A 26,090-nucleotide genomic window follows, 5' to 3' on the forward strand; every position below is an offset into this window, starting at 1 on the left:
ATGTGCCAACGGTGGTCAATCGAAAAGGAGAGATATCAGCCACTCTTTCATTTGTGCATGAGTATACATCGAAACCTCTCTCTCTCTGGCTGTCGGGTCTCTTCTTGGGAGCAGCTGAGATACTGGGACAAGTCCTGCTCTCTGGAGCACCCAGCTCTTGGATCTAAAACTGCATCGGGAATAAGCAAGGAGGTAGGGTGAAGGGAGGCTGTGCTGAGGATGCATTGCAGTGGATCAAGCAAGTGCAATGCATGTACCACAGCTGCTTCTCTCATCTCATTGCCAGGAAGGAAGGTAGAATGGTCTCTGCTACAGATATTTTTCGGGACCCAGAGGTTAAACCAATGGGATTTGGATGCCTGTCTTCCATCATCTGCTTTCAACCCTTTCTTCTAGCAACCCCTATAATAACCCACAGGTCCTTCTCTGCGGTACGGCAGCTTAGTCAGCTGCTCTCCACCTTGTGCTCGTGTAGTTGATTGTCCATCCTAAGTGCAGGGCTTGACACTTGTCCTTACTGAATTTCATCCAATTTCTGAAGTTTCGTCTTTAATAATAGAAGTGGTGACTGTGGTTTTCATTTTATTGTAATCTTTGTTATACCCTTTGTGGAAGTGAAACCACCCACCGAAGTCAGGGGGTTGTCTTCTAATAACGGGTAGACCAGGAGCTGTATCTAGGAAAGAAGACTTTAAAGCCCAGGGGGAAATGTTCTCAATTGCCTAACATGTTAATTAAACCTTCTTACCTTCCTACCTCTCATCTTTCAGTAGGAATTAGGTGAGCCATGAATGAGTACTGTATTATGGAGAAGCAAGGATTTCTTAGGGCGATAACTTTTATTGGGCCAATTGCATAGTTGGGGAGTAGAGTTAGACAAGCTTTCAAATTCAAGACATTCAGGTCACTTGTCTCATGGGTGTTATGGGCCCTATGGACTGAGCTTTTCTACAACAGGTTTTATCATAATATCTCAAAGTTTAACTGGTTACCAAAGGAGCCATTCTTCTGCAATGAATATGCAAAAATAATGCCTCACAAATGGACCCGGCAAAACAGGAGGCATTTGTTGGTAGAGGAATGGATCTTCCAATCTTCGATCAAATGACCATGAGAAAACACAACCACTGCACATATACTTCAGTCCTGTACTAGAATTTCTCCCCCATTTCCAGAAGACAATATAAGAAGAGTGAATCCAGCCTGTGCTAAGAGAGGAAGAGGAAATGTTTTCCATGAAGGGCATCTGAAATTGCCCTTCTAAATTCAGGTCTGAAATGGAGAAACTCAAGATCAGGGGCTTTATGAATGTGGGAGTCCTTGCTCTTTAAGCTCACATCCTCAGGTGGAGGCGATACAAGTTTTTCATTGGTTTCATTTCTCGATGGCATAGTTTGTACAGGGCAGGAAGCTCAAAGCAGTTTCTTCTGATAAAAGCAAATATAGCAAATTCATTAAATGACCTCCTCTGCTAAAGGCCTAGCATCTGCTGTGCTGCACAACATAACACATGGAAACTATATTATAGGAACCATGGGAGATGAACCTACAGTTGCCAGCTCTCAATCTATTCCACAAGGTTTCCAGGACGCCAACATGCCTGCGACGTGCAACGTGAACATGCCCGCGTGCTGGCATATAACAGTTATGGATTACGGTGTGTAGACTTTACATCAGAAAGGCGAATGCACATTTACTATTACATTTTAAAAACCCACTGGACAGCTGTATAAATCAGATTCAACATTTAATATTTATTTGAATGAATACCTTATCATTTATCTCCTGGGTGACTCTTAGGAGTCTCCTGGAGATTTATATCTAATTCCTAAAGGAATTGGCTATACATTTATATCTAATTAATAAAGGAATTGGATATAGATTTATATCTAATTAATAGATATAATAGATACTAAATAATAATAATAATAGATATTTAGGTATAAATGTATACTTAATTTATATATACATATATATGTGTGTGTGTGTACAATAGATAATAAATAATAATAATGGCTATTTAGGCATAACTTTATATCTAATTCCAGGGCAATTCTGTAGGGTTAGCAACCCTAGATGAGCCCCATGCTCAGCCCTCTAGGCTCAAAGGTAGATTATTGCTCCAGACAATGCCATCTCCCAGCTGTTGCATGGCACCTCATTCAGCTGCATGGCATGAAGTGGAAGGAGATCATTATCACGGTTCAAATGTTTCAGTGATCTCCTAGAGGACAGAATCATGCTCAGTGTATCCTGTGTATTTACAAGTCCACTTCACCTTTGGCCCAAAATCTCATTCGCTCCCAGTGAGCATCAGGCCTTGCATGAGAGAGAAGGAATTTCCCCTCCTCAGAAGCCAGTATAGCACTCATGGGATGTTGGCCTACAGCTAAGGGGGTTGACTGAAGTGCACCAATGTCTTACTCTTCCAACCAGGGTCAATTCGGGGGCCTTCCTCTCTTTGGCAGAGGTGGAGGCAGAAAGGTCCTGCCCCAGTGGAGAGGCCTGCACTCAAAATCCCATTGGCCTTGGCTAAGCCATCGCTTCAGGTAGTTTGTCTTTCAAATTTTGGGGGTCTACTCAAACCAGAATTTGGAGGGAGCAAAATAACAGAGGAAAATGCTCCTCCAATCTGCTGAACTGATGAGCTATGTGGTCAGTCTCTTTCCCGTGTCTGTATGGTCATGAATGGATCGGCACGTCTGGCTTTTCCCGGTTGGGTCAGCGCTGGGTGTGCATGCCAAGTCTGCATGCTGTGTCCACTGAGAAGGGAGTGATGGGCACCCTGGAGCTGGTTGCACGTGACTGCTTGGTTATAAAATGTCGCAGTAATGTTTAAATGAGGACATGTGTGTTTTGGCTGCTGATTTAGGAGCCAAACAGCCCCATTCTGTGAGTATGCCTGTAAGAGGGGAAAGATGGGCTGGGGATCCCTGTGATGAACCTTGCCCACAACAGGGAAGCTGCTAGTGAGCAGGTGGAGAAGGCCAAGGGCACATCCAAGGATCCTGTAGATACAGGGGAGGGACATCCTGGGCTTTGCCCAGAGTGTTTCTCTGCCCTCCCCTCCCAAGGAAGCTGCATGACTGTGGTCAGTCTCTCCACCCTTGTACCGTGCCAGCCCTCTTTGCTGAAGCAAACTGCACGTGTGTGGGCACAGAGACCTGCTACCCAGGATGGAGGACAGTTACTACCAAAGCTCCTTCCCTTGCTGCTTGCAACGCCCCAAGGAGCCCAGCACCCTGGACCTCTAGCAAACAGACTTCTGGCAGACCCAGGATCCAACATCTTGTCCCGCCACGTCCACCCCACCCTGTGCATCGAGAGAGCTCTGTGCAATTAGAGTCCCATCTGCTCCTAATGCTGGCAGTGCAATGGGGACTTAAGTTTATTTTGCTGTGGCCAATTCCTTTAAGATGGTCGAATTTGAGCTCGGCTACAAGTAGCCATGAAGCACCAGCGGTAGTGAAACAAAGGGCTGTCTTCCCCATTTTAGGGGCTTAAAGCCTGCAAAAATAAGGGCGCCTACTTCAATTCCACATGCTGCCAGTATGCTGCGTTATTGCTAAACCTTACTGCTGGCTTCTTAAACCTCTTGTAGTGATCTCTAGTGAGCATCATTAGATCAGGTCTGCCAAGGCTTGTCTTTACTCAGAGTTATTTGGGAATAACGCACAAGTAGCTGGGGTGCTGGTTGTAGCCAAGTCTAAGGACATAAGCAGATGAGGTTCTTTGGGTAAATGTGATGTCTGCCTCTTCCTGAAGAAGGCTGTTTGTACCTAAAAGCTTGCAAAGAACGTTTTTTCCAATTACTTAGTTGGTCTAATAAAAGATATCATGGTAGAGATGGTATCTTTTATTAGACCAACAAGATTTTTGCCAAAAAAAAATCTTTAATTGCAAGCTTTTAGGCACAAACGCCCTTCATCAGGCATTGGAGAAAAGATTGTAGAAGTTCTCCTGGGTAGAAATGAAAGTTAATATTTCATAGGACTTCACAGAGGAGCCCATAGATCTGAAATTAGTAAATCAATCCAGTAACAGACTATTAGTAATAGATCTGAAATTAGTAAATCAGTCCAGGTTGTAGCCGTATTGGTCTAGAGGCAAAAGGAATCAGAACTTGTGGTAGAGCCGATACCTTTTAAGTTCTGATTCCTTTTGTCTCTAGACCAATACGGCTACAACCTGGACTGAGTTACTAATTTTATATCTATTACTAATAGTCTATTACTAGATTGATGTACTAATTTCAGATCTATGGACTCCGCTGTGAAATCCTATGAAAAATGAACTTTCATTTCTACCCAGGAGAACTTCTACAATCTTTTCTCTGATGCCTGATGAAGGGTGTTTGTGCCTGAAAGCTTACAATGAAATATATATTTTTTTTTTTGCAAAAATCTTGTTGCTCTAATAAAAGATATCATCTCTACTATGAGTCCTGCTTGCCTTAATAAAAGACGTCACAAAAGATACCACAAGTAGGCATACTTATTCTGGGATAAGGCGGCCCATGCATTCTGGGCTAGCTATTCCGCTTTAAATTCTCACCTTATCTCAGTCAGCTGAAAATTTCCATGTGTAGATACTAGATATGCCCTAAAGCAGGGAGAAACTTCGGGGCTGATTTTCAAAGGTGTTCCTGGTGATTTCACTTGGAAATGTGATTGCTCACTGCTTCTGAAAATCAGTCCCCTTTATCATAGCGGAGGAGGCGAGGCCTTTTAATCTGGCCATGTTCACGTATGTCTCTTCTCACATTCTTTACCCTTTATGCAAGCATAAATCCCACGGGGGTCACTGGGAGACTTCTCCGTGCAGTAATTGTGACACTGGGTTCATTTTACCAATGACAGTAAAAGAAGGAAAGGTAAAAAAAAAAACATTAACCTCTCTCTGCTAAGCAAAGAACGTCGACAGAGAACCTCTAAAACTTGGCCAAAAATGTATAAATCAGCTACAAATGTCTGGACAAAACATCTGAGACCTAACATTAGCAGCGCTGTTTTGTTTTACCATCATTTGCCCCTAAATATCTGCAGGATCCCATGTCGTTTTAAACACTAATTCACCTGGAATAGCCTGCGATTAGCTACTAATTTCAGAGCCAATTGAGCATGGAACGTAATAATATAATTTAGACTGCTTAACCGACGGGTCCACATTACAGGACTTTATAAATAATAATTAGCTTCAGTTCACTCCCTGGCCTTTTAGATTCACAGAACTTCTTATTTATATAAGTCTGTGTGTGTGTCTGTGTATGTATGTGTGTATATATATATGTGTGTGTGTTCATGTGTCTTTATATAGAAATATATATCTGTATAGATATATCTATCTGGAAAGAGGATCTCTTTTTTGACTGATACACCTCCCAACAGGAGATCTGAGTAAAAAGCCAGAATTCATTCAAAACCATCATAGGGGTGCTTGGGTGGTTTACAATATCCCAAGTAATGTGCATACTTATTTACTTGGAAGGAAAATGAAGCCCCACAGATTTCAAGTGTGTCTAGTCATGAATGTGGGGTGGGGGGGGGAAGCCTGTTCGTCCAAACTTTTGCTCCTGTTTCCTCCTCTGTATTTTATCATGCCTTTCGAAATGAGAAATGCAAGTCTCGAAGTAAGGGGGGAGGAGGATTGTGCTTTTTCTATGCAACCCTTGCTTTTTTACGATTCATTAAGCCCTTTATGCCCGTGTGTAATTGGACCCCTCTCATTTACATGCATGAGGGATGCATAATTCTGAGAGAGGCACAATCAGCCAAAAAAAAAAAAAAAAGGATACAGCACTTGGGCTGGCATGCAAGATATTCATATCAGCAAGGACAACTTTGCACAGATACGGTTCCTCTAATGCAACTGCAGCTTCAGAACAGCACTAGCTCATTGCTTGGCTGATCAGATCCGCTCTGTGATCTTTTTTGGCAATAAGTGATTTGGACTCAGGAGAGACCAAACTTACCTTATACATACAGCAGTGCCTTTTTTTTTTTTTTTTTTAACAAAAAAATTGTCATGATAAAACTCTGTAGCGGCTTGCCTGGCTGTGGGACATCCGTCTTTCTCTTTAATTTATTTATGAATGAACCGAAAAGCAAGAAGAAAGGCTGCACTGTCTGTGAGATGGGGGAATGCTCTTGTAAAGCTTCACTTGTCTGCTTGAGATCCTCTATTCAATTGGTTTTAGCACCTGATTAATTAGTTAATTAGGACTTATAGCAAAGTAGCAGTATTACGAAATGTCCGTGGCCGAAATCATGGCATGCTGAAATTACCCCTAGCGTATTTTAGAAAGGGTGGAGGAGCACCGTGATTTGTGTCTTGATCTATATTTATCAGCAAGCCCCTGCATTTTATAAGCATTGCCTATAACTCTTGGCGTGAAAGCACTTGGTCTGAGCTGTTCTTCTGCGTGGACGTTAGACTCCTTATGTCTCCCTTTGCACGTTGCTCTGAAATAACTTTAGAGGGGGAGAAAAATTTTCCGCAACCTTTCTTAGCCAGTTAATTTCCCATCTGAAAACTACTTGGTATGAATGGTAGGAGCTGCCTGCAGTGGCCTTTACACAAGTTTAACTCCACTGCGCTTGATCCTCCACTGGCATATATTAGCATAGCATCAACAAAGCCCAGGGAGCTATGCCAGCTTACATCATATGAGAATCTGGCTCGTTGCCCTCCATCAGCAACTCCGGATTTACCCCGACACTAATAAGATCAGAACTGGGCCTGTTGCATAGCAAAAAATTAACATTTTCTTTTTTTCTTTTTTTTTAATTTAATTCGCTGTTTCTCTAATGCACCTTAAAGGACTTCCCTGCATTCAGAGCAAGCATAAAAATGACTGACTTCAGCACGCAACGGATAGCAAATCCTATCTGTGTTAGGAATGGTGTACTGCAAAGCAGTCGGCATGTGGGTGCACTTTGGCCCATCACAGTAAAACTCCTGATACAAGCAAACCGAGCTATACAGCAAAAGTGCAGTTTTGCTGGTGTAACTACATTTCTGTCCACTGTGTTTATCGCATCCCGTCCAGACCAACGTCATTATATCCGGAAAAAGCGATAGTGTGGCTCTGCTCTTCTGATTTCACCTTTGCTGCTCGTGGCAAGCGTTACACGTTTTTAAGAAATGGGACTCCAGCCAATTTGTCAAAAAATTGGTAGTTTTAAAAAGCAGTGAACAACCGCTTAAAAATGTGATATCGTTCTATCTACGGTGCTTTGTTGTTGATCCTTATTTTAGCTTTTTTATATTTCTTTTCTTTTGTTTCTAGATCAAGCAGTTAACTTGATTTCCCCCCCCACCCAATATATTTTTCTTTGTTTGTTTGCTTTTTCTTTTTTAAATTTAGCAGTTAATTTTGGTGGCTTTTAGCTGTTGCTCCTGAGCACGTCAAATGGAAAGTTTTAGGACTGAGAGCCAAAACAAAACAAAAAATTTCAAGCAGCGTTTTCTTCTGAGCTTTTGTGCCCAGGACAATTTCTTTTAGGTTTGAACAGCCTTTTAAAAAGTTTATGTGAATTCTACAATCTATCGCAAAAAGCAGCTGGATGTCTGGATTTCAGCGTCGGGAGCTTTGAGTTTAAATCTTAACGTTGGTTGTTTTTAATCTGAGGACAATTTGTATATGTGCTAGGCACTTGCCTACAATTGTAAGAGCTAAATGATACACAAAACGGGATACACGTCCTCATCGGTCGATAAATGGGGAGGACTGAAAGCAAAAGTAAACACTAACCTTACGAAATAAAAGAAGTTAAAAGATAAGTGTTAAGGACCGTATTCTTTTTTGGAGAATAAAACAAGATTTAGTAGCTTTCCACTTAATATAAATGAAAAGAATCACTACCTTACATATTGCACTGATAATGTAATGGAGAGAGAAAACAAAAAAGGCTTTGTAGGAGTGACACCTCCTATAGTTGTTGTGAAGAAACTTTTCCCCTCGGTATCTGCTAACAAATTCTAATTAATGCTGCACATTCCTCTACTGAAATCATTTAATGCATAACAAGGGAGGGGTGGAGGCGGGGGGAGAAATTCTCAATGCTCGTGATTGCCCTGTTAGAGTTATGGGAGTGAAAGCCCGGGCCCCTTAACCTACTGTCTATTAAAGCAGAGCTTTGAAAGAGAAATGCAACCTACAAAAGCTGTCAATCTTCCTTGCCCCTAAAGCCTGGGTTCACATGGATTCAAGTGACAGCCCCCCTCCCCCGTGCACAATACATCAATCTGTCTCTCCCAGAAGCACCCACAGCCTATTGTGCCGGCCGCAGGTGCCTATTATAGCACCCATGGCTGCCTCCCACGGCTCCGCCCCTGAGAAACAGGAACTGCACACAATGGGGCCCTGTGGGAAGATGGGAGGTGGGTATTTGGAGGGGTAACAGACAGATGGCAAAGGGTGCCGGGTGGTAAGGTATTTTCCGAACAATTGCCCGGGATTTTAACTTTCTGAAGTTGCCCGTGCTTCTAACTCCCTCCGCCGAAAACCAATCGACTCACCTGCCAGTAGAGCGAGGTGGCTTGCATTTCTTTTAGGGTCTGCTGGCCCCTCAAGACTTCACAAGTGACCCCAGAGCTGCAGATGCATTGCATTAAGTGACAAGGTTCCTTGGGTGAATGTGGTATCTTTTATTAGACCAACCCAAAGAGTTGGACAATAATTATTAAGCAAGCTTTCGGGTTCAAAAACCTTTGCATTAAGTGCAACTGCTGCAGCTTCCTTAGCCTGACGAAGGGTTTTTGAACCCGAAAGCTTGCTTAATAACTATTCTCCAACCATTTGGGTTGGTCTAATAAAAGATATCAAATTCACCCAAGGAACCTTGTTTGCCTATGTCCTTAGACCAACACGGCTACAACCCAAACATTAAACCCTTGCATTAAGTGATGCACTTTTTTGCTTTTAAGCAAAATCTCTTTGAATCCAGGGTGTTGGTTGTAGCCGTGTTGGTCTAAAGGCACAGGCAGACAAGGTTCTTTGGGTCAATGTGGTATTTTTTACTAGACCAACTAAATCGTTGGCAGAATTGTTCTTTGCAAGCCTTCAGGTAGAAAAACCTCCTGCATAGTTGTGAAGCATATTTGGAGTTGGGATTGTAGATGTTTAGTCCTCTGGGAATGATGATGTTTTTCTTGCGTGGGCTTAGAAAATATATATCGCTGTTGAATTTGGCTTCTTTCTTTCTCATGTTGTGAAGTTTCCCAGTTAAACCACAGAATTCAGTATCTTCTGTGTTTCGGGGATGTTGGTTGCAGCCATGTTGGTCTAAGGACACAGGCAGACAAGGTTCTTTGGGTAAATGGGATATCTTTTATTAGACCCACTAAATAGTTGGAAAAATTGCAGGGAGGGGTTTGCAAACTTTTGGGTTTTTGTACCTGAAAGCTTGCAAAGAACAATCTTTCCAATTCTTCAGTGGGCCTAATAAAGCTATGACATTTACCCAAAGAACCTTGTCTTAAAATCAATAGTGCTCTTCTGCTCTGCCTTTTTGCTACAGTGCTGTCTCCAAAGCCTGGGAATGTCCCACATAAAACATTTGACTTCCTTGCAGTGCAGACAAGCCTCAGGGACTTCATCTCTGTTAGAAGTTATTGCAGTGTATTGATACTTTTAGCCCAGTCCTGGGCAGATTTTGTAGGCAGGGATTTGCAGTCATCCAACGATCGCTTTTAGCAGTACATAAAGGCAGGTATGTACTGCTAAAGAAAAATCCCCTGGAACAGTGATCGCTTTTAGCAGTACATACCTGCCTTTACGTACTGCTAAAGAAAAATCCCCTGGAACAGTTTTAAGGACCTTCTTAAAGGGAGCCAACATTATTCTAGTGAATATGAAGCTTGGCTTAGAATAAGCATTGAATGCATTGGCCTGACCCAGGCGTTCTGCATGATTTTGGGTACGTTACGAGAAAGATTTTCTTTCTGCCTTGGGACTTCACCAGTACACTAGGGATGATGCTCACTTTTGCCCAGACATTGTCTGCCCTGTCTATTCATATTGCAAGTTCCTCTCTCTCTGACTACGTGCCTGTTACAGCACACTTAGCAGGGCCCCTAGTTTCATCCCCAGGTTGCAAGCCCTTTCTTTCCCATTTGTTCCCTTCTGCACTGGTTATAGGCAGTTGTGGTGGGGCCCCTATGAAGAAAATGCAGCTCTTTTTGTTTTTAAAGAGGACCAGCAAAGAGAGAGAAATAGTTTTGCACCATTTTCTGCTGCCTGTTCTTCTTCCAAGGCCGGAAAAGCTGGAAGGGCAAGGGAGGCTCCCTGGTAGACCTCCGCATTAAGAAAATCCAGTTCAAAGGACAATTGGAGAACTAAGTCATGAAGGAAACCAAGCAAGTCAAAGGTTGACCCACTGGAAAGGGAAGTGATTCTCATTTAGACACTTGGGGGTTCTGTATTATTTGCTGCTTGCACTCATTTTACACCAACGCCTGGGACAACTCTTTGCCAACCTATCCAGCCCTTTCAGTGAAAGGTTTAGAAAGCCCAGTCTGCTCAAGGGGTCCTCCTAAAAACCTAGAGGATGGCAAGCTCTGTTTTTAAAACAAGCAGACAAGACCCTTTGGGTCCTCCCTTGTAGGTGATTAAAATTCTGGAAACCAGAATTTTATTTTATTTTTTGTAATTTCTTCTGCCGTTCCCCTTTCAAGCAGAAAGTTGATCCAAAGACGCTGATTTTTTTGCAGATTGTCTGCTTTCCTGTGGATAATCACGTTGTTTTATTTCTGAGGTTGTGTCTACATTGCAGCACTCCTGTGACTATGGTGTGGTACGAACACACCCGAGAGAGCTCTAAGCTAGCTGGTTCATGTGTTGATAGCAGAGACAAAGTCACAACAACACCGAACCCAGCGTGAGCTAGCAGCTGGCGTGCTTACCTTAGCCACTGCCAACTAAATTATTGCTTGGTGATGGTTTGATCTTGGACTTCAGCTGGATAATCTTAAAAGTAAAGAAAAACACTCAGGAGACCTGACTAATTTGATACTACACCATTGGCAGACATCATCAATGCCAAATGCAGTATGCTCATCTTGCAGAGAGAGTATTTCCAGGCAAGGATCGGTCACAGGTGACCAGTGCCTCTTTGGTTGAGAAAAGTTAAGTGTCAAGTTTGGCTTCTGGTGTGCCTTTCAACAGGCAGGCTGGAGCTGGGGCTGGCAGGAGTACTGGTGTGGTCCAGTCCAATCCAGTGGGATGGGTCCTATCAGTGCAAGTGTTTGCATTTAATTTAAACAGAGAAATCGCTGTTGTGGGACCACAGCTGTATTCTAGTGTAGCACAAAACTGATCTGAAAAAATAGCCCACTGGTCTCTAGACCCATTTGCTTTCAGTCTCTACCAGCAGGGCCCTGACAGGCTGCAAGGTCGAGCACTCTCCCAAAATCAAATACAGCTCCTCTTCTCCACCAAGCACCACCTCTGCATTGTAACAGACTTCATCTCAGCATGCTGGGCAGGACTCTAGTCCCTTAACTTTTCTTCAAGGTCAAGCCCTACCATCACTGCCGGACAAGAGTCCAAACTGAAACTTCAGAGTTGGTGTAAAAACTTCCAAAAGTCACCATCAGTGCAAATGCCTTCTCTCAGCATCTGGGTCCCTGTGAAAGTCTTGACTTCCATGGGAGTTGGATCAAGGTCTTAATACATTTCATATTTACATCATGAACATTAACTGTACTAATGTATATAGCTGTCGAGTAGTACTGGCATGGCACTACTCTGGCCACCCAGGTTTTTATGGCCATTGTTGTGCTGGGTATAATGGACTACTATATAGTTGGGGGAGATCCATTCAGGTCTTTTATGACTGATAGCTTGTCTAATTTCTCTTCCATCTATAAAGTCAGTTCAATAAAAGCTAACTCCAAAAAAATCCTTGTTTAGTATATACTTCCTAGACCATCATTACTACAACATCACCCCAACCTTGAGTAAGATGGTCATTTTGGCAGCAGCAGTTCTCTTTCCTTTTCTTGTCTTTTCTTCTTTAGAAGGTGGATTCTGGAAAGAACACACCCGTATGACTTCACTAGCAGTATATTAATATTGTTATTAGCTGTTTATATATTTATTACTTGCTTGAGTGGTTCAGATTTCAGCCACTAGAAGGCAGAGATCAAAGGTGTAATTAAGAAGTTATTGTGACCTGGGCCAAACCCTACTGAGGGCAAGAGCCAAGGATTTGGCAGAGGATGGGAGGGTCAGTCTGACCTGCCCCGGGGACTCCAAGATCCTGACTGCTGCTGCAGTCATCCTATTGATCTCCTGCTTCATGATGTATACTCTATTCACTAAGGCCTCCAACTCATTAGTGCCTAAATTTGGGGGCACAACCTAATTTTGCCCAGGGTAGTGGTCCCTACAAATTTCAATTATCATGGATAAATTCAGATGAGAAAAGGGATTGCGAGAGGTTACCGGCTGACCAGGCATGGGGTTGTGAGACCCTTCCCAGTTCATCATTCCACTGTGGCATAGCAAACTCTACTGGTACATTGTCTGTGCTAAGCTGGTTTACCCCATCCAGACACCAACTAATGTATATCATCAGCTAACTTTTCTTTTGAACCGTCGCTTCTTTGACAGTAAGAGTATCGTTGGTCATTGGAAGGCTCCTCTAGTTAACCAAAAGTGTACCTTTCTACAGCATCTGCTTTAACAGAGATGTTCCACAAACAGATGGAAATATGCAGCCAGTCCAGGTAGAAGGCTTTTGAATCATCATCAGAATAATCTTATTGATCCAGACTTGTAGGAGATTGTAGATATACAATCATAGACAATGTGGGTGGGAAGGGACCTCAGGAGGTGACATCTAGTCTAACCCCCTGCTCAAAGGAGGACCATCCTGCCTTGGAACTGTTACTCTTATTAAAAGTTCGATGCAAACAGTTTTTTTTGGGGGGTGGGGGTTGCAAAAAAACAAAAACAGACCAAATTTTGTGATCTGTGTTTAGGCAAAACACTTGTTGACTTCAAAATTTTGGTTTGAATAAGGTAGCAGGGTTTGGACAATTAATTTTAATAGATTTAAAAGAATAGAAGCATTTAGAAATGTAAGTGAGAGACGGATGATTTTAACTCTACAGAACATTCAGTGTGGGAATGAGAAAAATTAGTTTTTCTCTCAGGCTAGTTTTAAAAGCTTAAGTTGCCTACTTTTAGGGAGAGGAGAAATCCAAAGAAGATACATATGATAGATAAATATGGGAGCATATAACTGGTAGGGAGGCCCCTCGGACCACCAAATCACAGCCGGTGGTTAATGGAACCAACCCCCAAATTACCATATAAAAATGTCCAGGATTTTTCATTTCTGCCAAGATATAGCACATTTGCTGCTTCATTTTAAGGGAGTGGATAGAGACTGGCCAACGCTATGTGACTAGTATCTAGTTGCTTGACAAGTGTATCATTGTTTTATTTGCTTCTGGATTTCTGCTGGATGGCAAGGAGAATCATCTTCTCCTTCTAGCAGCAGTCGCTATTCCCACCACTGCCTCCTGATGATAAGGTTAACACATCTTGGCCTGATCCAAAACCCACTGAAGCAGTTGAAATGGATATAATTTTTTCCCTGGGCTTAAAGGATCCTTAAGGCCAGATCCTTATTTTGCCTATTAGGCATCTGTGTGACATTTGAGAATCTCAATGCAATTTTATTTCACTCTGAAGCATCATGAACAAGTCTATTTTTTTTTTGGCCATCAGTTGTAAAAAGCAAGACGGAGGAGGAGGAGGAGGACTTGAGAAGGGTAGAACGGGGCACAGCTAGACACCTAACTAGCATTTAGATGCCTAAGGATCTGTCCCTTAATCTTTATGACAGTTGATATCAAAATACAAGCAATACATTAAAAAAAAAAAAAGACCCTTTGCAAAGAACACGTGTCTACTGTTGTGTAACTGAACCCGGCATAGTGCTTACAAGCTACAACATTTGGACACAGACACGTCTAATTTAAAATGAAGACAGTAGTCTTGATGGAAATGTTCCGTTAGCTAAAATTGTCCTGAAGATAGTCTGCAGTTCAGAAACTGGAATTCAACTGTGAAAGTGATTCATTACCCATATATTCAATTCTTGCACTGTATTTGCAGGCACTTATGATAGGCATTAATTGCTTCCGTTATAATCACATTCCAGTGCTCATTAATAATAAACAATGCGTATTAATATCATTCAGACAAGAACTAAAGATTAAGGTGGAAACCCATTTGATGTAATGGCCATTAGTCAATTTGGAGCTGTTGAATGATGTTTGGAGGTCTAATTGGGATAGTCAATATTTCATCAGGCAGATTCTCCCATCTGACTGTGAAAAGTTCTTTGTGTAAAAAAGTTACCTAATTAAAAATGCACACTTAAAGGAGACTGTATTTTAAATACTGCTGAATTGGTCCATCAATTTAAATTCAACTAGAAGCAATTTATAGGACCCCATTCAGATCTGATGCAAGCACATTCACTTTAGAGGACTTGCACTCATGCTTCCAACACTGGGTTTAGCCCAATTTATTTACATGTTTAATGGGTGCGGTATTCAGCTATTATTTCAAACTTTAGTAACAAGGATAGATAGTTCTTCTCCAAGCAGGGATCTACAGACTCTTGAGAATTTTATTGATTTCAATTGACTGATTACTTTATTTTTTTACCGACTAGTTCCTGATTAATGTTACTGAGATCCTACAGTGGTCCCGTTCCATGTGTAGTAAAGCCAGATATACCTTGTGGGTGATAATTTCTGTTGCCACTGCGCCATGGTTTATCGTATCAGTGACCTCACCTCCACGCTGCAAATCCTTCCTTGGCATCCTTTTTCAGTCTCTTTATTTAGGCTGGAAATGTTGTGGACTGGGAGCTTCTTGTAATCTAAGAAACAGCACCAGCACAGGAGAGGCACAAGGATGGCAAGCTTGCTCCTCACCACCATGAAGAACGTGTTTGCAGAGATGAGAAGGCAAGTCATTTTCCATATCCATCCAATCTTTGTTCTCTCTATTGGATATTAATTATCCCCCACTGAAGTAACCCTGATGTTTATGATAGAGCCACCCAGACTCTCATCATCCAGAAAATCCAAGCAAAATTAGCAGTTGAGATAGTCGATCCAATAGAAGAGATAACCAAGCAGTAAACCAGAAAAGCATTAGAAAAGGACCTTCCCCATATAAGAAAAACACTTTTCCCCAAGCAGAAGTGTGAATGGAGCAAAGCAGGTTCAGATATTTAGATGTTTGCTTGAGACATCAGGTTTAGGAAACATAGCCCCAGCAAGAAATGTTGTTTTTTAAAATACCACGAGGAGAGCCATGAATAAAGATTGTGGCATAGGTCTATTGCCCAAAATGCATTTTGCTTGACGTCAAGGGAATGAACTAACTGGAATGAATGGGAGATGTGCAGCATTTGGTCTGGCTTGTGGCCTTCTTATCTATGTTCATACATGACTATCTTTACTCAGAAGGTCCAGAAACAGAAATTGCAGCTGGGAAAAACTGAATGTGTGAATTTCTGTCATTTCCCTTGACACCTGAAATTATGCCTAGAGCACTGGAGCCTGATCCAAAGCCCGATGAAGTCAGTGGGATCTCCAATGGTTTTTGAAAGCGAGTCAATCAGACTATAAAATGCTAAATGAGAGATCTGGTTTTCATTAAGTACGTTTAGGATAGGGGCCCAGTGGATTATATATCCTTCCAATACACTTTGTACTCCCGCTTAGAGATTCTGTTCAGTAACTAGTTAAATTTCTGTAGGTGTCATCAAAGTTTACTGTTGGCAAAACACAGTAAACGATGCTGTCTTGGAGAGCAGTGACTCGGAAAAGGAGATGGAGCTCATCATAAACCCCTCAATATAAGCTCTCAGTGCAATGCTATGATAGTGCTAATATGGGAGCATAAGTGGCATATCAAGTAAAAGTGGAAAAGAGATCTTGCCTCCGGATGGCACTGGTAAGCCCTGACAACTCTGTCCAGTTCTGGTATTCCCCTTTCCAGAAGGACGTGGAAATATCAGTGAGACTTCATAGGAGACTGACACTAGTGGCCTAGGGCTGGACAGCTAGTCTTCAAATGGTGAATATTAAGGAACTCCATCTATCCATTTTATCAAGGAAATGGCTGAGAAGTGCCTTTTATACATGGGAAAGAGATCAGTGTCTGGTGGGGTTTTCAGCCTCCTAGTCATAGCCATAAGAAGTTGCAATAGCTAGAAGTTGCTGTTGGACAAACTGAATCTTGACATAAGATGTAGTTTTCTTATTAATAAGGATAACTAAAAAAACCCCCTAGGGTCAGTTTATACAGGAGGTCAGACTAAATCAAGTAGTCTGTTCCAGCCTTAGAGTCTACAATTCTACAAAACGTGGAAAATTAGATAAATTTGTACCAAATTCTGCTTGCTTTTGTTGGACAGAGTTCACATACAAATTGCACTTTTTCCTATCACACAAACCTCAGATATTTCCCATGCTCCAGTTGCAATCTTTGATGTTGTTCATTTTAAGAAACAATTCTCACCAAACTGAAAAATGTCCCCTAAGCTGCTTTCTCTAACTACCAAGTGGGCTTTTCTCCAAGATGTTCTTGGAGATATTTTGCAATAATAGGCATATTTGCCCTCATCTGTTCCTGTCAATTCCAGTAAATCCTTTTTTTTAACAACTTAAAGTGCCTTTCTATCAGGGTTGCTAACCCAAGAAGTTTTTTTTTCAACTGACAAACTTTTTACCGATGAGCATACTTTTTTACTGATACATTTTACATAGTGTAAATATAACACTTCTGACAGGCTCTGGATGGCAGCAGTGGGCGCCAGGTTCAAAATGAGGGATTTAATACCAAACATAGTGAAAAAAGTTTGATTGTCTGTGAAAAGTTTGCAGATTATCAGTAAAAATAAATGTTCTTGAGATGGCAACTCTGCCTGACTGCCTCTGCCATGCTGCCTCTACCAAAGAGTCCTCTATTTACCCCCATATCCTGAGACCTCCAACTGTACCCTGCACCATGCTGCCTCCCCCAGCCCTACCCTCACTCACCCCTGGCACAACCCCCCTTGCTGCCTCTGTCCACTTCCACCACTGCAGTTTGTTCCCAGTCACACCACCCTCTCCCCGTCCTGCCCAGTGCCATGCAGGTTTGCCTACAGCGGCTCCAGCGGGCCAGAAAGCCCTGACAGAGTTCCCTGCAAGGTGTTAGATACTAGGTGGTATGCTGTGTCTCTGCATCAACACTTTTCATCCAGCTTCTTGCCAAGGATGGAGCTTCAGTTAGGCTCAGAGTTGCTTAATTTTTTACAGATGACTCCATTTTTTTACAGACTTTACTGACAGCTATTTTTAGTCTCTTTTTTTTTTTAATGGACTGTCTGTCAACAGATATCTGGCAACCTAGTTTCAGCTGAAGTGAGAAAAGATGATCTATGCTCGCTATTGCCAGAACCCTATCAAATACATATTGGAAAGTTAACATAATTCTTCCTCCTTCAATATTCAATAGGATCCAGAATTCCCATCTCTGGACAATATTTTTGGTATGTTGCTAACTAGAACCTTAGGTCTTGCATTTATTTAGATGGATGGTTGAAATCAGAATGTAACATCATGGCTTTATACACATATTTTTGATAGCATGTGGCTTACTGTGATAGCTGTGAGACTGGAAAGAGGGTATTTGTACCCAAAAGCTTGCAAAGAGGAATTTTTCCAACTGCTTGAGTTGGTTTAATAAAAGATACCAGATTTACCCAAAGAACTTTGTCTGGAAAGAAAATGTACCTTTGACCTGTCTGATTTTATACTTTGGCTGTGTGGCTATGGGCAACTTCTTTTAACGTATTTTTAGTGGTGGGGCGCCACCTGCTGTGTACACGCCGCGTAGTAATGTTTCCTGAATGTCTAAAACTCGGATGTCCTTATCATTCACTTCAATCCACCTTTACATTTGCAGTTGCTAAACTCCTCGGTGATATTTCCCATAATATTAAGTGCCTGGGGTCAGCTAATGCGTGTGTAATGTGTAACTGGTTTACAATTTGCCACAAGGACAAGAATTGTTATAAAGTTTACAAAGTGATACAGCCATAGCTATAGAACAGGGTTTCCTCCTGAAAGAGAAGTTATCCTGGTGTAAAACCAATACGAGATCAGAATGGGTACTAGATATCAAGGGAGGTCATTATAAGTGGTATCCTCTTCACCTACAACTCTTAATTGTCCTTGTCACATACCATCGGGTAGTATAACTTAATTCACATTGTCTGAGATCTGTGCCCCTAATTCTTTTTGATTTCAGTACATGGTAGCTGCCTGAGTACTTTGAGGACCCAGGCTTTAACCACAACTTGTATCGGTGAGAAATCGTATCTTGAGTGAACTTTCTACAAACCTCAGCAACTTTCCAAATGGAAAAGTAGCTCCCCCTGGCGTCCCATGTCACATCTGCTGTCACTGTTTCCAATTGCACCTCTTTGTGGCCATTTAATTAGAAGGAACAAATAAGGGAGTTTGTGTTGGATGGCAGCAAACTTTTCCACTCTCTGACAGTACATGTGGCCGTTATTTTAGGCTCACAATGCTGTCCCAAGGAATCCTAGTGCAGCAGAATTGATCCATAATATTTAGAAAGAAAGGGGGTGCAGAGAGATCTTTTATTTTAAAGTACATGAATATGGTTGAGAGGTGGAGAGGGGCGGAGAGAGGAAATGGATGTGTTGGGATTTCGAATGCTTCCCTGGCAGTGCCTGAGGCCAGGAAAGCGAAACGACCCAATTAAACCCAACCTGAAAGTGAAGCAGACCATGCCAGCTTTGTCTAAATTGTAATATACTTATAATATGCATATTGCAATATAATTGCAATATACTTAATATATACTTATATTGCAATATAAGTGTAATATACTGATTGTAACATATTTAGGCTTGTATAGGGTCCTTGATTTGGTAACACACTGTATTTTGATAAAGAAATTAAACTGATGCAAAATCAGTATAGGACTTATTAAGGGGGTTAAAAAGAAGGAATGGACCTCAAAAAGTCATTTTCCGCTGAAAATCATCACAAACTAGACAGGTGTGTTTTTTTTTATCTCATGGGTGAGGGTTTCACAAAGGTCAGTTTTTTTTGGCTTCAAACATTTAAAATATTTAACGGACTTTCTTCTAAATAATTGATAACGTTTGCAGATGGTACCAAGATTGGCGGAAAGGTGCATAATGAAGATTACCCTACCTACCCGTGCCCTCCCAGAAACGGAAGCTAAAATGCAGTAGCTTAGTGACAGAAACTTATCACAGGTTAGCATCTACTTACCGCAGAGTAAAGATGTGTGCATACGTCATGCACAGGAAACTTCGTGCCCTTTTACCCCCTTGGTTTGGTTCTTCATATGTCTGTACCCATCTGTTGGTTGTAGTGGTTGTTTTTTCCACAGTGAAAAATGAGAAACGGGTGCAGGATTTGGCTCATATGCTAATAAAAAGTTGTAATAATGCAACAGATAGCTCCTTTCTGCTACCCTTTGTCTTATCTGTCTAGACTGGAATGGGTAAATTGCAGGGACTTTTCTTACTTTTTTGTACAGTGACTAGCACAAAGGCAGTCTGGACTCATGAAGGGGCCTTTCTGTGCTGCGGGAATATGAAATAGAAATAACCTGTTCTATAGCTTCTTTCCCATACGACTTAATGCCATGCTAAATAACTGCTAACTAACCCTCAGGAACAAGAAAACTAATTCTCCAAAAGGAGGAAAAAAGCAAATTTTAAAATGCATAAATGCATTGTTCCAGCTATAAACACCAGTGTCCATACCTTGATTATGCGAAAGCCAAGCCTGCAAGTTTAAAATATTTTTATGCATGAGTAACTGAATTGTTACTACCTAAAAACATACATTTCCACACCGAGCCAGGGTTTGAGGCTCCAGGAGCAGGTTGTGTTGTCACAATGTCTGCCAGAACGCTGCGGATGTCACAAGAGTCCAACCCCGTGACATGAAGGCAGTGGCAGGCACACGGTCAGCATGGGTACAGCGCATGGATAGGCAAATATGGATATTTATTCCATCCTTTTCTTTCTGCTCTCCATCCTCATGACGGGTTGCTGTCAAACAGGAGGTATGTTGCTCAGCAAAATGTATAACCACGTGCTGAAACCCAGAAAAAGCAGCATTGTGTTTGTAGCTGATGTTAATAATGCCTTGTTTGCAACCAGCCAGCATTTGGTGGCACTGCCAGCGATGACAGAGATGGAAAGGATCTTTTAGAAGGCAAGTAAATGGGTCACTCTCAAAGCTGGTCATTAAAGGATTCGACTCGGCAACGGGTAGAACTAGTGATTGCATCTACACGTGCGCTTTAATGCGCATTAGCCTATTTCAGCAGCGAGCATTAAAGCGTCACTAAAAAAAAACCCCTGTGCTATTTAGATAATGTGCATTCAAATAGGCCAATGCGCGTTAAGCATCACTTAAAAACTGTGCTTTTTAGTTAATGCACCTTAAGACAGGCTAATGCGCATTTTCCTAGGACCTCACAAGATTGAATGCGTATTAACTAAAGCGGGTTAATGCACATGTAGCAGGCACTAGTGACTACAACAGTACCCCTTCCCTCCTCTAATTGTGAGTTTGGGCCACATGTGGCATTTGTGCCTTGGTAAAAGTTTGTCCTTTCCTTTCTTCGGATGCCTGGATGTAGCCTGAGGGTCTCAGGAGCTCAGATCCCCCATCCACTTCGGCATCGTGCGCTGATGTTCAAACCTGGTTCTTCCAATGTTGCATCAAGAGAGGCCTGGATCTGAAATAGTTCCCTTTGCCTTGGCCTTATAATTTATGGAGGCACTTGGGATGTTTCGGATGAAACTTCTTTGCATTGGAATATGCTGGTTGGTTGCGCGTGAGGCATTTACAGTTCTCATTAGTCTCCACTGCAGCATTTCCAAATCCAAGCCCGTCCCTTCTCAAATCTCACTTCAAGGAAAAAAGGGGCATTCCAGGTGTGGAGACAAACTCCCTGGTTCAGTGGTTAATATCCATGAAAGGGAATGGAAACAGGTTTGAAAACAGAAGGAGCAGTCCATGAAAGCAGTGGCAGGTCAACCTGGGGATAGAGCCTGACTAGGCAAACGTGGCTTCTTATTTTATCCTTTGCAAGTCCCAGTGCAGAAGTGTCAACCGCTCTGATTGAATTTTTTGATGTGAAACAGACCATTAAGTCTGACATTCACCCCATATTTACAACTTCTCTTTGTTAGGCTTTGTGTCAGGCTCTTCGGGGCTTTGCAGGTAGCCTTTTATAGGGCTCATAAGTCTAATTCATGCTTGGTTCGCTCACTTCGAAACCAAGATGGAGCAGCTTAGAGCATGCCACCGTGCTCCCCATGCTACTGGACAGCTCGGGGTGTGTTGGGAAAATGCAGCAGTGGTTAGGAACAACAGCAAGCCCATACAGTGGGAGGGTGGGGAAAGAAGTGCAAGAGGGGATCCTTTGAATTTCTGACTTTAGAGACCAAAAGGGGGAATTTTGAAGGGAACAGAGAAAACAGAAATGCCTCCCTTTCACCTGTGGCATCAGAAGAGGGCATCTCAGGAAGTGAAGTGAAATGCCCTTCTCCACTGAAAAAAAAATGCATCCACCTAGGAGAGGAATGGGGGTGGAGGATTTGCATTTCTCATGGCTAGCATGCCCCCAGATTGCATTTCTCATGGCTAGCATGCCCCCAGATTGATCCTTTGCCTCACTATGGAGCCATTTGTGAGTCCTCAGTACCTAAAGTCTCAGTAGCACAGGGGTAACACATTTCACTGACTCGATCCTAGATGCTTTCTGGGCTGGCTTCCTACCAGCGCCCTCCACTAAAACTGCTCCCGGTAATGTCACGGTGACCTCTTCTTTAGCCAAAGCTCTGAACCAGTCCCCTACCCTCATCTTTCTTGACCTACCGACTACCTTTGACATAATCAACAGTGGCTACAGCTGTGCTTTTGGGAGGGGTTGGGGTGATTCTCTACCCACTGTATTGAATATTTGTAGGGAATGAATTCCAGGAGAGTCAGAAGCTGAGGCAAAACCTGATCATTGCTGCCATGAGCGTTTTCTTGGTGATGTCACTCCTGCTTATTCTGGGCTGCAGTTTCATTCACTACAAACTGGTGACAAAGGACGACACGTGAGTTTGGTTTGGTTTTTTTTTTTTTACAACAATTTAACACCCTTGTGTGGGGAGCTGGCGTGCAAAAGCAGCCCCAAGCAGCATGGCAGGAGCCAGCACTGGTGCAGACCTGACCTGCAATGCATGTGCACTGCTTGTGCTGTGTCGGAGGTGCGGTCCAGACTGGCAGTGCTCCTCATCTGTTTGCAGCACCTGATGGCATTAAATAGTCTGGCACATTTTAGCACAATACGTCCTGCACACACTGGTGCCCACACCTTGTCCCTGTGCTTTTAACACGCGTCATGGCTTACACTGCTCTAAAAAGTCCACGAGCCCCTCACACGCTGTGGATATGTAGGGGTCAATAGCTATGCCCATTATTAGAATAGCTTATTGCTTAAACCACGAGACTCTGCTCTCTGCCACCTATTTAGCTGTCAAACCACGCGAGCTAAAAAATATCGCACTTGGGCATCTCCCTCGGACTGAATAATTTTTGGACGCTTCAGTTTTCCTAAAACAAGATGAAAGGGGAAAAATGTTCTGCCCATATTAAATCATTCTAGCAAACTTTCTTTGGACAACTCCAGTGCCTTGGAGTTTGGTGGGGAGAGTGCTTTTTGCTTTAGGGATGTGCCTTGGGTTGCCCATGTGAAGATCCACACAAGTGGTAGGCCTTTTGAGTCTGCATATACCCAGTAAAGACTTCTTGGACTGCAGCAGTTAAAAATGCTCTGAAGTGTCTATCCAGTCTAAACATGCTCAAACCTCATAGCTCTCAGTGGTGACCTGACTGTATGTATCCCATCCCTAAAGAGCAGCTGTGCAACCTCCCTCCAGCCTTGAGCTACAGAGCTAATCCAAAATTCCCCTGAAATGGCTGGGATCGAGCTTGGCAATGGCGCAAAGAGTAGGGAGCCGGTCTCTATTTTGTTGCTCATCCCCACTGACATGCAGGTGGCATGGAGGGGAAGCTGTCTGACATGAATGCAGAGGAGATAATGGCCAGACCTCTGGTGAGACTGGGACTGGAGGTAAACCAGGACTGGTGGGCAAGGAGCTGGGGTCTGAGCAGTAAGAGGAGTGGGAGAAAAAATCCTTCCCAGATCTGTGAGGCAACCAGCAAACCCAGAAGCCTGGGCAATACCTAGAGCATAGCACAGGCATAGCTACTCCTAGATCAGCCATGATCAATGCTCGCCCAACCTCTTCTTGAGCCCCTGTTGTAACAGCGAAGAAGTTTTTCCTGCTATCCAATCTAAACCCACTTTGCTACAACTTTAAAACCATTGGTCCATGTCCTGCTCTCTGCAGCAAGAAAGAAGATGGTTTTTCTCTTCTTTATGACAGTCCTTCAGATATTTGAAGACTGCTATCATGTCCCCTTTTAAGCTCCTTTTCAGCAAGTTGAACATGCCTAGTCCCTTCAACCTTGTATGGATGGCTTTCCAAGCCTTTTATCATATTTGTTGCCTACCCCAGACCCTCTTTAACTTCTCTGTGTCCTTTTTAAGCCCAAAACTGCATACAGTACACAGATGGGGCCTAACCAGTAAAGACGCACTATCATGCCCCATGTTTTGCACCTAATGCAGCCCAAAACCCCATTCACATTGTGTGCAGCTACATCACACTGCAGACTCATATTGAGCCTGCGATCTACCAAGACTCCCTAGATCCTTCCCCATAGAGCTGCCATTCAGCCAGTCGTCACCAATTTTGTATTTGTATTTTTGATTCTTCTTCCCAGGGTGTAGGAACTCAAATTGCTCATTTTTTACCTTTGCCCTTCTGGTTTCGGCCCTGCAAGTTCTTGCTATTTTTGGTATGCTTCCTTAATGACTTGCACATCTTTCCCTTGCCTGTATGCTTTCCTTTTGCAGTTGAGGTATCCTAGCAGCTCCTTGTCCAGCCGCATTAGTCTCTTATCATTCTTCTTGTGCATCCATTGTGTTAGAAGACTTTCTTGTTGGGCTTCCAATGCTGTGCCCTTTAGACCTTCCAGCCCTCCGGGACACCTTTATCCTTCAGTTTGTCTTCCCTTGGCACCATGCCTATATCTTCTTGAGTAGGTTGAATTCTCCCTTTCTGAAATCTGTCTCGGGATCTTGAATTCTGTCATATCATAATTACTTCCTCCCAAGTTTCCCATCATCTTCGCATCCTCTACCAGTTCTTCCCTATTAGTCAGGACAAGATCCAAGGTAGCCGACCCCCTAGTTGTATCTTCACATTTCCGGAAGAGAAAGTTTTCCTCCATACAAGTTAGGATCTTGTTGGACAATTTATGTTTGGCTGTGTTATTCATCTAGCAGATGTCCAGAAAATTGAAGTCACCCATCAGTGCCTACTCATCATAGGATAATGTTGTCACCTCTTTGAAGAGTGCCTTGGCCATCTCTTTTTCCTGACTGATGGTCTATAATAAATCCCCACCATGATATTGGTACTGTATCTTTCACCTTTTATCTTTACCGAAATACATTCTGATCTGCTACCTTCTTCCTCCTGAACCGGGGAAGAGATAGGACTGGGCAGGATCAGGCTGGAGGAGATGGATAGGAGAGCATGCTCCTTAATGTATCCTCCCCGTCAGAGCTGGGAATGAGACTGGAGATTTCTAACTTTCAGCAGCAGCAGATATCTGGGAAACGCACTAGCCACGAGTAGCGCAGTAGCACACAATCTGCAGTAGTGATCTGCCTAGAGGATTACCTACTAGTGTTACCAGCTATTTTAATTCAAGTGGGCAATGGATCTAAAACTTCCAACCCTGTTGATTGAACAGTATTGGTGTCCATGTAATTTGCTTAAGAAATCTAAGAGAATTACACATACACACACACAAAACCCATGTTAGAAGGTTTCTTGTGAAACCTTAATTCACTCCCATTACATGTTTGGGCAATGATACACAATCACATACTATTTTTCCTTTACACGCCATGCACAAGACAGATGGTATTTTGTTATTGCATGGTTAATTATTAATGGCTTAATACTTATTACTTGCTCGATAGGCTGACTTATCCTCATTGTTAAATGTACGGTATTTATTCTCATTGGTACTTATCCTCATTCTGAAATGTATGATATTATTTACCGCTTCAACCAATGTGATCCTAGAGCTTCAAGCATTATATTAAAATTCAAATAGCTCTGTCTATTTTGTTTTAGGGCCGTAAAGGAAGAAGTGAAGTCTGTTGCCATCAAGACTCACTCACACCGCATTGAAACGAGGATTGTCCTGTCTCCTTCCCAGGTCATGCAATTAGCTGCTTCCCAACAGCAGATGATGCCCGTCTACAAACATTCTGGTCATGTGCTGCCACGACCAGGCTCCAATCAGTCTGGGGTCAGCTTCAAGTACATCGACTGTGGCATTGCCCCCTCCGCACCCAGAAGCCACACTCCAGAAAGCTTTCTATCGACTCTCTCCAAGTCAGGAAGTCCTTACTCTCTGGATCAGCACAATTTCTTCGACATGTTCTCAAGGAGCTCTTCTAGGGAGTCTACAGACATCTTTGGGTACCGACATGAAGATGGAGAAGGAAGCAGTGATTCTGGAACCACAGTTTATTGTCCCATTCACAGCAATGGGACAGCTGATCTAGGTTCTTTGAACAAATATTAATCATGCAGAAGAGTGATTATGACATGATACTGCTTTGTGTACATTTTACCATTTTACTTGTAATGAAAAAAATATTTAATGGGGGGGAAAATTTGCAACATTGATTATGTCCAGGCTTTGTCTGACAGGAAAGCCCCACAAAGAGATGGTTCCAGCAGCATGTTCTACCTTTCAATGAAGGCGGTGTCCTTTGGAAGTGACTTTTCTTCGGCCTTTTCCCTATCATGCTAAGAGCTGCAGGACCTAATACATCAAGCAGT

General features: G+C 42.6%; 1 protein-coding gene across 4 annotated transcripts in view; it reads left to right on the top strand.

The window, feature by feature from the left end:
- Positions 1-26,059, top strand: part of LOC102385453 — a 44,468-nt gene extending 18,409 nt beyond the window's left edge. For 2 of the 4 annotated variants that reach the window (XM_006031060.3, XM_014523364.2), the window contains exons 2-3: positions 22,076-22,211; positions 25,374-26,059. In XM_006031060.3, the coding sequence (XP_006031122.1) occupies positions 22,076-22,211; positions 25,374-25,830 (593 nt within the window). In that variant the 3' untranslated portion in view covers positions 25,831-26,059. Of the gene's footprint in view, positions 1-19,261; positions 19,338-20,091; positions 20,159-22,075; positions 22,212-25,373 lie in introns of those variants that run through there. The other 2 variants (XM_014523365.2, XM_014523363.2) reach the window with 2 other exon arrangements.
- Positions 26,060-26,090: the final 31 nt, after the last annotated feature.

Source organism: Alligator sinensis, unplaced genomic scaffold (genome assembly GCF_000455745.1).
Source record: "Alligator sinensis unplaced genomic scaffold, ASM45574v1 scaffold1584_1, whole genome shotgun sequence".
NCBI lineage: Eukaryota > Metazoa > Chordata > Crocodylia > Alligatoridae > Alligator > Alligator sinensis.